We start from the raw sequence: 15,619 nt of genomic DNA, 5'->3' as shown, positions 1-15,619 counted from the left end.
CACTTTATCTACCACTCACTGAACTACTTTGAAGCAAATATTTTTTGAAACAAATCTCTGAATCTTGCTTTTGACCATTCTGAAATAAGAAAGTTGATCTATATATATCTATGTATCCTATAACATCATGTTATAAACCTCAAATATAAAGAATAAAATTTATTTTAAAAAAGAAAGAAAATATCTTGACAGTAATTTCATCTTTGGCCTATTTCAGGCTTTATATTTAATTCAACACAAATGTACTTCATATTCACTATAACATCTTTTTTCAAGATTTACTGATCTCCTGAGTCAATACAATCCATATAGTTAGCACCAATAGATAAGAACTATAATTATATTTTACTTTGTACTTATATTTTATGAATATTAATTCCCAGTTAGATCTTTAAGGTTCCTATTTTATATTTCAGTGTTCAGCAGAGTACTGAACAAACACATAGGTAATACTAAATTGCTCCAGTTTACAATAACTAATCAACTGATTGGTTTTAATCTGAATGGTACAGACAGAATTAAAACATTTATATTTTGGTTTTAATAGTGGGTAGCTCCATATTAACACTATTAATCATTTTAATCAATAACATGTTTGCTTACTAGATGAAATTCCTGTTTTATGAGTGCTATAAAATAGATGGTGAAATAAAACAAAAAATGAGATTTTCTTCTTGAAGGAAAAATGGAAAATGTAACTTAGTTCTGGATTTTATTTGTTCATAATTGAGTAAATTTATTTTACTCTAGTGCAGGTATTTTATAAATGAAATGTATTCTTTTTTTCAGGAAAGATATTTCTTGATTGACAAAATCCCCAAGATAACTAAGTAAATAAATTATATCAAAGTGGTTTATTTAACTAAATGTTAATAAACTATCTTCTTGAACATGAAATCTTTTCTACTGAGATACAGGGTAGAAGTATTTATTAAAATAAAATATTTTATTTTATATATATTGTATATGTATATTGTATATATTATAATAGAAAGAATACAGAATTTTTTTTTTTTTGTAATTGATTAATCTCCATAATACTAGATTCATCACACATTTCCCACATGTACCTGTAGCCATTATAGTGTCATCTCTCCCTTGGGTGAAGATCACGATTCGCTGCCTCTTTGAGTTCATCTTTGGCAGGGCTTGTGTCTTTTTGGCTATCTCTTTAATGTCTTTAGTCTATTAATAGAAGGAAGGAAAAAATTCTCATGACCAATAAAATAAAACAAAACTTTATTAGTAGATTAACAATTTAGCTTCTATTGATCAAAATAAGAGACCTGCATATCTATTAAGAGACATTAACAATTTCTTTAACCATATACAAAAGTAAATAGAATAGCACAGTGATTTCCAAGGAACCCATCAATGATCTACACAAATTTAAAATGTATGATGAATCTTATTTCACCTATATCCTCATCCACTTGCTTTTCAAATTATTCTAAAGTAAACTCCAAGAACTATACATAATTTCATCTATAAATGTTTTAGTATATATCTTTGAAAGGTAATGATAAACATAACCACAAAACTATTATCATACTTCAAAAATTATTAACAATGACTAAGTATCAGCAAATATCCAGGCAGTTTTCAAATTCCCAATTGAAGAGAGGTTTTTATAAAGAGGAAAATTTAATTATTTTAGAGGTTTACAGAACATAATTATGCTGACTTTGGAAAAAATACAGTTCTTATAATGTCAATTTTTCAAAGGACTGATTTGAGAGAAAGAAATGCTAATCTTTTCCTACAAAGACTTAATTTTCTTTAAAAAAGATAAAGTTTAAAAAATGACAAACTAATTGTCAAACTCTGATGCTGTTTTTCACACCACATAGGCCATAAAGTTTTACTGAAATCTTTATTGAAGTTTTCTGAAATCTTGAAACCTAACTCTTGAGCTAAAGGCAGAGGTTTTAGAATCATCTTTTCAACCATTTTGGATAATTTGGAAATCCATGTCTGTATTCAGTGGGCTTTTAAAACTGTCCATAGTTTTGGGCTTTGCTAACAAAACTAGTTTATTCTATCACTATGCAAAGTTTCAAATAGTTATAGAGAAAGAAACACCTATCAGAGGGGAAATATAGCTGAGTGGCATAAATAAAGTATATATAAGAGAACAAACAGAATATATGAGAGAGAACATTTAGGCAAGCAAAGCAGACAAGTCACAATGGTTTGCAATCGTTACAAACGTCACCAGAAACTGGCATTTTTAAAGGGATGACAATTTGTGGTGAAATATTTTTATATTGTTTGTTCACTCAATATTTAATAAATTCCAGATAATATATGAAGCTAAGCTTCTAATATACCTAACAGGATGACTTCTAGAGGACAGTTGTTTCTGAAAAGAATAGCCATTTGTAGTAGGACAGTGCTGCTGACTTCAAACATGCTGACTATTTCGCTTTCAGTTGCTTATTTTAGAACAGAACTAAGTCTGAACTCTGATAAGATGAGAAGAAATTCCCTCAGTTTCAGGAGACAGACTTTTAGAAATGACTAGTAACAGCTGAAAGGACCAAAAAATGCCATGCAATGTCTTCACTCACCTAAATAAGTGTACACATATAATTAAAATGACTCATGTATATTTTGGCAATTTCCTTAGCACAAATATATTTTACTACTATAGGATTTTTGCTTGTGATTAAGTACAGCTCATATTTAATAAAGATAAGAGACAAACACATTCACTTTATCATCTTGAAAGCAGAATCTTATGAATGTACTAGATGTTCTTTAAAAGAAAGTCTTTCTTCAAGGTGATATAAGGAATAAATTAAGAATAAGATTCTGGCTGGTTATAGTGGCTCACGCCTGTAATCCCAGCACTTTGGGAGGCCGAGGAGGGCAGATCACGAGGTCGAGAGATGAAGACCATCCTGGCTAACATGGTGAAATCCCGTCTTTCCTAAAAATACAAAAATCAGTTGGGCATGGTGGCACGTGTCTGTAGTCCTAGCTACTTGGGAGGGCTGAGGTAGGAGAATCGCTTGAACCCAGGAGGCAGAGGTTGCAGTGTGCAGAGATCATGCCACTGCACTGCAGCCTGGTGACAGAGCAAGACGCCATCTCAAAAAAAAAAAAAAAAAAAAAAAAAAGAATAAGATTCCATGGTTGCTTTCTACCAACCCTGTGAGAAGACATATTTTGTTGATAGCTTTGGTAATTTAATCAAAGAAACGTTTCTTATGTCTCAAATTAAACCTCATAAAATGGCAATTAAAGGACAAAATAAACTTTCCAAGTACAAAACATAATTCTTCCCAGATGTATGTAAAACTTTATTTCTCCTTCTACAGTAATTCCTCTCCTCTGTCCCCAATAGGTTCTTCTCCCTTACACTTAAGCTCACACATCTTAACAAACAATGAAATTACAAGGACTTTTAGAATATGACAGGCTTGGATTTACTATTTGTATGATTTGGGGCAAGTTAATAAACCTCTCTAAGCTCCATTTCCTCATCTACAAAACTAAGAAAATGTTCACATTAAAAGATTTTGAGGGATAAGTATGCTAAGATTAGTGGGCAAAAATTAAAGAAAACAGGATATTTACAGTCTCAAAGTATGTCCCCCTAAGATATTCATTACAAAAGGAAAAATCATAATGTTATAGTAGAGAAAATTGACAGACATCACCTTAAGCCAGATAGATTAGTTTAGTGATGCTAAAATTAGTGGATAAAATAGAATGTTTCCATAGCCCCAAAGTAGTATCTCCTCCAAGATATTTATTAAATACAATGGGAATTACAGAGGATAAACTAGCAAACACCACCTAAACCTAGTGATAAAGGTTTAGCATCACCAGCAATAAGAATCTGTGACACTGTGTACCTCCCTGATATGATGCACCAAGAAAGGAACATCACTTCTGTGGTTTTCCTGCCAAAAATGCCTAATCTCAATGTAATCATGAGAAAACATCAGACAAACTCAAATGGAAGGACATTCTACAAAATGACTGACCAATAATTTTCAAAAGTATAAAGTTCATGAACAACAAGAGTGAGGAACTGTCACAGATTAGAAGAGACTAAGGAGACATGACAAATATGCAATGTGGGATTCGATTCTGGAACAGAAAAAGGAAACTAGAGAAAAAACGGTTGAAACCAGAATAAAGCCTGTATATAGTTCAGTTATTGTAGTTCAATGTTAATTTTCTGTTATTCATTATACTTTGGTTATGTAAGATGTTAATATTAGGGGAAACTGGGTGAAGGGTATGTGGGAATTCTGTACTATTTTTGTAATTTTTCTAAGACTAAAGTTATTTTAAAATAAAAAGTTAAAAATTGTTGTGAGGATGAAAGAAGATGAGGTAAGTGAAATAGCTTAATGCAATTTTAGCACATGCTAAGAACTTAAATATTAATTTATTTCCTCTAATTACTCTCATTTTAATACTCTCTAAAATGGTTACATACTTAGGTTGCCCCAAAATCGCTAGAAAGGGCTTCAAGAGTTTTGAGTATGGAACATTCAATTATAGTATCTATAACGAAGAAGATGAAGACAGGGAGGAGTAAGAAGTATGAGTTGAAAGCTCATAAAATTGAGCTGTGAGCCATGTACATAGCTCTAAAGTGCTCATTAAATCTTAACTTCTCTAGTCAGTAGGTACTATTATTATCCCTATTTTATAGATGAAGAAACTAAAAGCCATGTATAAAGCTCTAAAGTATTCATTAAGGTAAGGCGTGGTGGCTCATGCCTGTAATCCCAGCACACTGGGAGGCGGAGGCGGGTGAATCGCTTGAGCCTAGGAGTTTGAGACTAGCCTGGGCAACGTAGTAAAACTTCATCTCTACAAAAAAATACAAAAATTTGCTAGGTGTGGTGGCATGCGCCTATAGTCCCAGCTACTTAGGAGGCTGAGGTGGGAGGATGGCTTGAGCCTGGGAGACAGAGGTTTCAGGGAGCTGAGATCACGCCACTGCACTCCAGCGTGGGCAACAGAGCCAGACCCTGTCTCAAAAAAAAAAAAAAAAAAAAGAGAGAGAGAGAATGACATTGGAATTTTGATAGGGATTGCATTGAATCTACAGATTGCTTGAGCCCAGGAGGCAGAGGTTGCAGTGAGCTGAGACCGTATCATTGCATTTCAGCCAAGGCAACAGAGTGAGGCTGTCTCAAAACAATCAATCAACCAATCAATAAAATAAAGTACTCATTAAATCTGAACTACTCTAGGCAGTAGGTACTAATACAATATGCCATTTTATAGATGAAGAAACTGAGTCAGAGACATTAAGTAATGTGCCTAAGGTCATAAATACAAGTAGTGGAGAACAGACTAGCACCCACAGTCTGACTCCAAGGATAATACACTTAACCATTATTATAGTGCTTCCATAAATGCTAGCAATGTGCTTTTTGTTGTTTTTTTATCACAAAACTATAGCATGTTCATCCTAAACCATTTTCCTACCACATTCACAAGTCATTCCTGATCTTGTGTTTAAGTTTGCTATTTTTTCGTAATTAATTTGGCTCATATTTTTACTCCAGCGAATTTCAGTGGTTTTTTTTTTTTTTTTTTTTTGAGATGGAATTTCGCTCTTGTTGCCCAGGCTGGAGTGCAATGGTGCGATCTTGGCTCACTGCAACCTCTGCCTCCTGGGTTCAAGTGATTCTCCTGCCTCAGGCTTCTGAGTAGCTGGGATTACAGGTGCCCGCCACCACACCCAACTAATTTTTGTATTTTTAGTAGAGACGGGGTCTCACCATGTTGGCCAGGCTGGTCTCGAATTCCTGACCTCAGGTGATCTGTCTGCCTTGGCCTCTCAAAGTGCTGGGATTACAGGCGTGAGTCACCGTGCCTGGCTGAATTTTAGTTTTTGAGTTCCAAGATATTTTTCATTTCTTGCTGGGCGCGGTAGCTCACGCCTGTAATCCCACCACTTTGGGAGACGGAGGCGGGCGGATCACGAGGTCAGGAAATCGAGACCATCCTGGTTAACACAGTGAAACCCCGTCTCTACTAAAAATACAAAAAATTAGCCGGACGTGGTGGCGGGGGCCTGTAGTCCCAGCTACTCGGGAGGCTGATGCAGGAGAATGGAGTGAACCCGGGAGGCGGAGCTTGCAGTGAGCAAAGATCACGCCACTGCACTCCAGCCTGGGTGACAAAGTGAGACTCCATCTCAAAAAAAAAAAAGGTATTTTTCATTTCTCAAAATCATTTTGAAATCTAATCTCCTCTTCCAACATGTTAGAATGTGTGAGAGAAAGCTGTGTGCTTTATAGTAAAGAGCACCAGACATAGAGAGCTGAGCTCTGGTTCTGGCTACATAATGTATTAGCTATGTGACTTTGAAAAAGTCATAGAGCCTTTTTTTTTTTTTTTTTTTTTTTTTTGAGATGGAGTTTGGCTCTTGTTGCCCAGGCTGGTGTGCAATGGTGCAATTTCAGCTCACTGCAACCTCCACATCCTGGTTCAAGCAATTCTCCTGCCTCAGCCTCCCAAGTAGCTGGGATTATAGGCATCTGCCACCATACCTGGCTATTTTTTTGTATTTTAAGGGGAGATGGGGTTTCACCATGTTGGCCAGGCTGGTCTCGAACTCCTGACGTCAGGTGATCCACCCACCTTGGCCTCCCAAAGTGCTGGGATTACAGGCGTGGGAGCCACCACACCCGGCCATATAGCCTATTTTTTTAATCTGTTGAACTGATATGGCAATACATGCCCTACCTATCTCTCAAGGTTTGTGCAAGTATGAATGTATTAATGATATGTTGGGAAAGGTTTTATAAACTGTGAAGCATTTTATAAATGTAGAAATATGGTTTTATTGTCATTGGTGATCACATTGTCTTCCAAATCAAAGAACATACTCTCTTCATTCTTTTTTTTTTTTTTTTTTACCTATTTGTAACTTTGAATTGAAGATACATCTCTTTCAGACAGCATATAGTTAGACCTCAGTTTTTTTATCTAGTCTGAGAATTTCTGCCTTTTTATCATATTATTTACTCCAGATTAACATTATTATTAATACAGTTGAATTAATATCTGCCATTTGCTATTTGTTTTCCATATGTCATATTTAAAAAAAATATGTTCTATCCCTTCTTTACTTCCTTGTTTTGTATGAAATAGGTATTTTCCGATGTAGCATTTTAATTTCTTTTTTTTTATTTCTTCTGTTACACACAACTTTATTATTTTGGTAGAACTACATTTCATTTGAATTACTAGTAGTGTTACTATTACTAGAAATTTTTTTTAATCATACTTTAATTTCTGGGATACCTGTGCAGAACGTGCAGGTTTGTTACAGAGGTATACGCGTGCCATGGTGGTTTGCTGCAGCCATCAACCTGTCATCTACATTAGTTATTTCTCCTAATGATATCCCTCCCCAACCCCCCACCCCACAACAGGCCCCAGTGTATGATGTTGCCCTCCCTGTGTCCATGTGTTCTCATTGTTCAATTCCCACTTACGAGTGAGAACATGCAGTGTTTGGCTTTCTGTTCCTGTGTTAGTTTGCTGAGAATGATAGTTTCTAGCTTCATCCATGTCCATGCAAAGAACATGAACTGGATTCCTAAAGGATCTAGAACAAGAAATACCATTTGACCCAGCAACCCCATTACTGGGTATATACCCATAGGATTATAAATCATTCTGATATAAAGACACATGCCCACATATGTTTGCTGCAGCACTATTCACGATAGCAAAGGCTTGGAACCAACCCAAATGCCCATCAATGATAGACTGGATAAAGAAAATCTTTATTCTATTTTTAACCAGCTGGTTATACAAAGGTTAAGCAATCCTGTCACAGTCTACCTAGTTCTGTAGAAAACCAACTGTAGTGTTTCCACACATTGAGTCATCTAGCCATACCATTTTGTTTTGTTTTCCAAATAGAAACTCCTTTAATAGTTATGCTGTTTATATGATGTGTCAGTGCCAGATTGATCTCATATTCTGTCCCCACTAACTCCATTCCAGTCACACTGGCCTTCTGTCAGTTCCTGGAGTACATAGTACATTAAGTTCTCTCTCGTTCAGAGACTTTTATAGTCCTGTTCTCTCTGTTTGAAATTTGTTTTGCTGTTTGTGTCGCTTTTTTTTTGTCATTGCTAGATATTCATATTTTTAGGGTCATTCCATAGCCATCATAGCTAAAATGGGAACCCTTCCCACATTCTCTTTCATGGTACACTCTCTGGTCACTTCCATCTTGTCGTGGGGTCTATCAAAGTGGTATGTACATAGTAAGAACTCAGTAAATATTTGTTGAATAAATAAATGATTAAATGAAGAGAATTAGAAGACTAGCTTATTGCTTTCCCTTAACTGAACTGTTCTAAAATTGTCCTCTTTTGGGGTTCAGGCACCTACAAATACAACACTGCACTCTCTTAGCCAGCAGGGCCTGATTTAGGGTCTTATTTTCAGAAACTCTGAAACTCTGAGTGATCATTCATTGCACTATTTATATTTGTGAAGAACACAGGAATCTAAAAGTCACCTAAGGTAATTCTTTGGTAATCAACACTGCCTGAATACATTCTCTGTAGACTTTCTATCCATGCTGATCAATGAAACTTTCTGTGACGATGCATATGTTCTATCCTGCATTATCCAATAAAGTAGTCATTAGCTACATAGTCTATAGAGTACTCAATATGTGCCTAGTATGACTGAAGGACTGAATTTAAAATTTTACATTTGATCTTAGCCAAAAGGCCAAGAAGCGATGAGTTTTAAATTTTATTTAATTTTAATTAATCCTAATTTAAATAGCCACATGTGGCTAGTAGATGCTGTATTGGATAGCACAATTCCATACTTTTCTCTTTCAGCGGTGTAAGATGAAAGAATCCTCATTGGTCAGAGAAAGACTACAAGTCTAGGATCTTCTGGGTAGTCAGGGGCTATGGAGGAAGTGAAAAAAGGGAAAAGGATTGCTTTGTTTCCCCTATGAGCAGAAGTATTATTCTTAGAGATCTAAAATTAAAAAAAAAATGAAAATTTATTACTTGGAGTAAAAGGAAATAAATGATCCAATAGAGAAGGTATGAATTCTCTTCATCATTTGTCATTTACTCAGTTGCAGAGACAATGAAAAGATAGAGAATATATATATTTAGGTTTGGAGGTATTTCCTTCACTTTATTTAAATCAATTTTCAATAGTTTAAAAAAGGCTTTATAATGAAACATGCTTTTGAGCACCTTATTTTTACTTATGTTCTAAAAATATGAACATTTAATCAGTTCGGCTCAAGAAAAGCTAGATTTAAAAACACACTCCAGTCTGAACTGATTTTCTAGAATAATAAAAGGCCTTATAAAACTTTTTACCCCAAGAATTGTCATTTTAAATTCTTAGCAGGTCTGTCATTTAAATCAGGCACTATGCAATTTTCCATCACCTATATATATATAAAAAAATCCTCTCTTATGCTTTGTGTTCTGCCCAGCTCCAGTTTTTATCTCATTCTCCAGTGCTCTCCTAAGCTGCTGCTTCTCACTGAAAACTGCCGAATTCAGTTTAAAGATTTTTTTTTTTAAAAGTAAAATTTGCAGAGAAGCTAACCAGAATAATAATCAATTAAAAAAAAAAAACAATGCCACTGAGAATATTTCCTGACGAATAAACACTGGTTATTTTTAGAGGCGCTTGGATTGGTCTGTCAGCAGCCAGATCACTAGTGGCAATACTCAGTGGCTTTTGGAACTGATTGGGATTTATAGGAGAAAATGAGGGTAGGACAGCGGCACTGATGGAAGGAAAAAATACTCACCTTTCCTTTCTTTTAATCTTTTCACTTCTTTCTTCTCATTCATGCTCCAAATTTAGAGTCAAAATTAAAGTTAGAAGGGATAAAATGCAGATTTTTGTCTAGTTTGTCACACTAGCCAAGAGTATTAATGCATTTTCACACAGAAAACTATTAAGATAAAGTGATTTATTTTTGTCTTATTCCTTAAGAATACCAAGTTTCAAACCTATGCTTTGCCATTTCTGTCTAATGACCTAGGAAACTTTAGTGACATTATAAAATCATTGAATTTCTCTAGATAGTGTTCCATACATGGATTACATTTGATTAAAAATATCTATTTGAGGGTACCCTACTCATGGTTCAAATATATTCTGCAATGCTTGTGATGGTTTTGGGAATCTACGAAGAGACACATCAAGACACTATGTGCTTTATTTAGTCTAACATATCACTGTCAATATCACTGACAGAGCAGTTTTGCTATGTCAGGAGGTAATAAGGTATGTGATTATAATCATTATCATTTTGCTTATATGCTGTAATCAATTATGGCAGATTTATGGCAAAAACAATTCAAGAATCAGTAAGTAAGAACTAATGGAAAGGTGAATATAGTGCTAGTTAATGGAAAATAGAAAAAGTAGTTTGTTGCTATGACTGAATGTAAACCAGGCACATGAAAAGCAAGTAGCTCAAGGGGGAAATAAAAGTATTAATCAGGCTTAATAAACTATGTAGATACTACAGGATCATGATCATTTGTTATATAACAAATTATATTTCTAAGCATCTGCAAAATTGGTTATTTTATAGAACCAAAAATACATTTTTATAGTAACACAGTAAACTGACAGGATACAAATGTATGTTCTGAAAGTTTTCTTCTATGGAGAATTCTGATGTATCAACAAATAATATAATTTTTGTAATATTAAAACTTAAAATAAGTAAAACTTTAAAAAATTCCTGAAAATTTTTATTTATATTCTCATGATCAAAACATTTGACTTTTTAATTGAATATTCCCGTGATTACATTTTGTCCTACATATAATCGCCAGTTTGGGAAATTAAAATGTGAAACTTAAATTAGAAAAAAACCCACCACTTGGAAATCCTTTTTCTAAATGTGACTTAACCCTAGATTTACTATAATATGGTAAAGCATAAAAAAGCAAACTTGTAAGAAACTATCACAGCTCCTAATAATTGAGTACAAAGAAGCAAGTTTCCCTACTCTGGAGTAGTTCTTTTATAGGATCTTCAGAACAGAATATCTGTATCACATGTTCCTTGTCTTTCCTCTATGAAGAGGAAGCTCTATGTCTCGTTTGTCAAGTCTGATGACATGAATAACATGAACATGTATTACTTTGCTGCTTGATAATCTGCCTTTACTACATTTAAAAAGAGTTTCACAAACTCATATAATATCTTTCTCTAGAGTTCAAAGTGAGCTTACTAGTCCTTACTGATACTATTCAATCACCACTCACCTCTTCCCTGTTTGATAGACAATACTGAATATGCAAATAAAAAGAAAGTTCCTACATTTCGGCTGTGGTTAAATTTTTAAAAATTACTACCCTGTAACACTTTAAGTTGCTGTAAGAACACAGCATTCTACATAGTTCACTCAATAAATATCATAGTCATAAACAACTCCAACTTAGTTAATTCTCTGTCAGTTAACCTGGGTTCATATTAGTCAGTGTTTTCTAACAATCAGTTGGAAGAGGGGTATTATACAGATAAAAAACACGGTTATCTCAGTTTTGCCAACAACAACCACATGGAGTTTTGAATCTTGACAGGATAACACTTATATCAGGAAAACAGAATTAGGACCTAGAAATTATATCCAATTATTGATATTTTATTTCAGAAAATGTATGTATATTTTATGCTACCTCCATCTCCCCAGAAAAAAAGAGGGAGAGAGAAGAAAAGATAGGTTCAAACAGTAAGTTTATAAAAGCAGGATTTAAATTAATCAGTTCCTAACAACTGTTAAGTACAACCTTTTAGAAATTAATTTGCATAATGATAATCTACATGTGATAGGGCTGAAATTATTTAAACGACATTATATTTCATTATTTAGTCTTGTTCCACCACTGCTTTAGCAGTGAATCCTTATGAAATGTAATGCAGCTAATGAGGTAGCTTTTTAACTGAACAAACTGACAGGCCCCATATCTGCAGAGGCAGCTTGAAACCGTGCCCAACCTCTTGGCTTCCCAAGAGGCTTTTCAAAATTCAATAAATAACATCTGTAGGCGATGTTGGGTGCAGACCTAGCAGAGTGCGTCATAACACTGTGCTGGCAGAACAAAGAAACCATGACGACTGCCAAGTTTCCATGGCAACTGCTGCGAGGCTCTGAGAGTATAATAGCACATCAATCACTGTCCAAAAGAACTTCATTATCAGCTAGAAAAAACCTTTAGGATCTGTTTAGTGTGCAATTGTGGGTTAACTCACCTCAAAGCCTTGCTCTCTAGCAAAAGTGGCAGCTTCCTGAAATAAAAAAAAAAAGAACAGTTAATTATAAAGTGCTCGGTAATGAAGAAATAATCCATTTTTTGAAACTCATTCAGTCTTCTTCTTTACACAATTATCTCAATATACCCACATAGTTCAATTTTTATTCTTACAGCAATAAAGATTTCTTTTTTCCCTTGGAATAATAATAATAAAAAAGGCAGCCTAATGTCAACACACTTCACAAGTTGGAATAAAGAAGATGTAGTACATGTTTTTACTGTAGCTGCCACAGTGAGTTCAGGTGTTCTGACCTCAGCAAAGAAAGACAATCCAAGGAATATGCTGGTGGTTGTGTTTTTAATTAAAACAATACCTCTCAAAAAGCTCTTATGTAGAGAAGAATGCCTGCTAATAAATGTATAAATTCAGAAAAATCATCTTTTTGCAATCCTCATAACGAAATTTATGCAGGCAAGGATCCTCAGTAGATGTTAAACTCATTGGGTAAAAAGGATGATAGGGAACTGGGTATTTCCATGGAATCAAAGTATCTCAGATTATATGCTGGTCACGGGAGCAAAGCATAACTTTATAATGGAAGGATCAAGCTGTCATCACTTTAACCCAGTGATCGATGCTATCACTTATCATCACTAATAGTGGGATCACCAAATATTCTTTGCCTTCTGTTGTGATGCAGTGTGAAGTTCACAGCATCACCTATAAAGTATTCTAACCTAAATACTTTAATATGAATTAATCAAAACTTTAGTCCAGTAACTTGCAGTCTATAAGAAATACAGAGGATAGGGGAACAAGTTAAAGTATACACAGAGAAAGCAATTGAAAACATTCATAGGGTAGGACATTCTGTAGGACAACTAGCTTAATGTTTTTAACAAGTCAATGTAATGATAAAGTAGAAAAGGGAAAATGACCAAGAACAATGTATAAACCTTAATTGGTTTACACAAACCAGCTATAAAAGACATTTTTGGGACAAGGGGAGAAATTTGAATCTGAAATGAAAATTAGGTAATATTAGGAATTATCAGTTTGATTTTAAAAGTCCTTAATTCTTAAGATGAATCCTGAGGTATTTAGAAATGAAATGTCATGATATATGTAATTTATTTTAGAATACTGCAGAAAAAAATTAAAATGAAGCAAAAGTGGCAAAATGTTAACAAGTGTTAAATCTAGATGTATGTGCTATGTAGGGGTCCAATGTCTCCTTTTTTGTTTGAAATTTTTTATAATAAACAGTCCAAAAATCCTCTTTAATATAAGATGACAGGGTAACAATAGTTGAGCATTAAAAATATGTATGGTTAAAAAATTTTAATATGCAAAGTTCTTCTAGATTTTAAATATCTTAAGGACACAATCTAATGATTATTATATACCCTAAGGCTCTTATAACAGGTTACTAAATGACAAAAATACATACGTGTAATCAAATCCTTTCCCTTTCTTCACTCTTTGTGCTTATACTTTAATTTTAGGACAGATAGAAAAGGGAGGCAATATTACTTTTCAACTCTACTTCCCTCTTGAAAATGAAAAAAAAAAAAACTGCAGACAACTGTCAAGAGTCTCTACATCTTAACTTACATTCTTCCAAAATTATCTTTGCCAAGAGATATTAATAGAAGGATGGGATTTGAGCCTGAGTAGTGAGCAGATCCAACTCAACTAAAACGACTGTAGCATCAAGCCATGTAAGGCAGAAAGTATAGTCAGTGTCTTCAGCAGAAATTTGGGAAAACATTGGGAAAAAAATACATGTATGCACCTATGGTCCAATGTACTAATAACATATAGGTTAGAGAACCATTTTGAGGATTTAGAAAGGTCAAAATGTATGATTACAGCTAAACACTGAAGTCAACAGGAAGTGTTAAGTTGAAAGTACAACTCCTTACGCTATTTACTAGAGAAACATAAGCCTGACCAAGTTACCCTTAGTTCATGTAGACAAAAATAAGCAAATAAATATTGATCTTGACAACTGGTCAATTTGTGCAAGCAAGGTTAGAACTTTGTACATCACATAGTCAGTAACATTTGCTGGCGGTGATATCAAGGAATAGGATAAGGTTCAAAAGCTATTGATGTAGTGCTTCCCAAGCTGTCACTCTGAACCAAGGAAATTCTTATATGAAAAAGACAACAAAAAAGCTATACTAGAACCACTTATTTATATGGAACTTCATCAGAGACATGAGAGAACCCCAGGGGACTGTAAGACAAAGTTCAAAGGAAGAATGTGTAGGACTAAAATTGCACTAAGCCATAAATGCTCAAAATTCACATACAGTAAAATTTTTTTAATGTCCAGTTTTGCTCAAATATAAGAAATTAACTAAAAAATTTATATGTGTGTGTATATGTATATATGTGTATATAAATATGTGTGTGTGTGTGTATATATATATATATATATATTTTTTTTTTTTGAGACAGAGTTTTGCTCTTGTAGCCCTGGCTGGAGTGCAGTGGTGCGATCTCAGCTCATTGCAACCTCCGCCTCCTGGGTTAAAGGTATTCTCCTGCCTCAGCCTCCCGAGTAGCTGGAACTACGGGCGTGTGCCACCACGCCCAGCTAATTTTGTATTTTTAGCAGAGATGGGGGTTTCACCATATTGATCAGGCTGGTCTCGAACTCCTGACCTCAGGTGATCCACCTGCCTTGGCCTTCCAAAGTTCTGGGATTACAGGTATGAGTTACTATGCCCAGCCCAAAAAAATTATTTTTAAAAATTAACTGTGATCTGTTATGGTATGGAGCTGACTAACTGCAAGAAGACACATATATAAATGTCAAATCATTATCTTTTAAGGAAACCAGGCCCTAGGACACTTCCATGTCTGTAAACTATTTCAAGCATCAACATATTTCTGACTGAGGAAAGATGTACTTAAAAAAAGTCAACTCAATTTTTTGTCTTAGTGCCCCCTCACACAGGTTTGCTGAGCTGTGCCCTATCACTAGAAAAGCTAAGCTTGTTGTTCTGTGGCTTAAAATGATCTTATCTTCTGACTTCCTCCCACCTTCTTTTGATCTTGGACTGGTGCCCCAAGTCACTCCATTAGAGAAGGCAGCTGGCTCGTATCACTGCAGACTTTCCCACAGCTAACCTCTGATCTGAAGGTGTTTGTAGGTACAATGATGGAACAACATTTATTTTTCCCTGTCAGCAAAACAAACAAAACAACATGGGGGAACAGTGTGACCCAGTAAGAATTTTAAGCAGAATTTTAGTTGTCAGATTCATGACATGCAGAGGCAGAAAGAAAAGACATTAGGTCAGAAAGTAAGGAAGAAAGAATAGGCATAGATGGTGGGCAG

General features: G+C 34.7%; 1 protein-coding gene across 11 annotated transcripts in view; it reads right to left on the bottom strand.

The window, feature by feature from the left end:
- Nucleotides 1–15,619, bottom strand: part of ADK (adenosine kinase) — a 563,972-nt gene that overhangs the window by 107,582 nt on the left and 440,771 nt on the right. For 9 of the 11 annotated variants that reach the window (XM_003813003.5, XM_034930883.3, XM_055093029.1 and 6 more), the window contains 2 exons: nt 12,265–12,300; nt 1,071–1,185 (listed from right to left, as the gene is read on the bottom strand). In XM_003813003.5, the coding sequence (XP_003813051.2) occupies nt 1,071–1,185; nt 12,265–12,300 (151 nt within the window). The remainder of the gene's footprint in view (nt 1–1,070; nt 1,186–12,264; nt 12,301–15,619) is intronic. The other 2 variants (XM_008965554.4, XM_055093031.2) reach the window with 1 other exon arrangement.

Source organism: Pan paniscus, chromosome 8 (genome assembly GCF_029289425.2).
Source record: "Pan paniscus chromosome 8, NHGRI_mPanPan1-v2.0_pri, whole genome shotgun sequence".
Taxonomy (NCBI): Eukaryota; Metazoa; Chordata; class Mammalia; order Primates; family Hominidae; genus Pan; species Pan paniscus.
The sequence above is the reverse complement of the archived record's forward strand: the minus strand, read 5'-3'. Positions and strand labels throughout refer to the sequence as shown.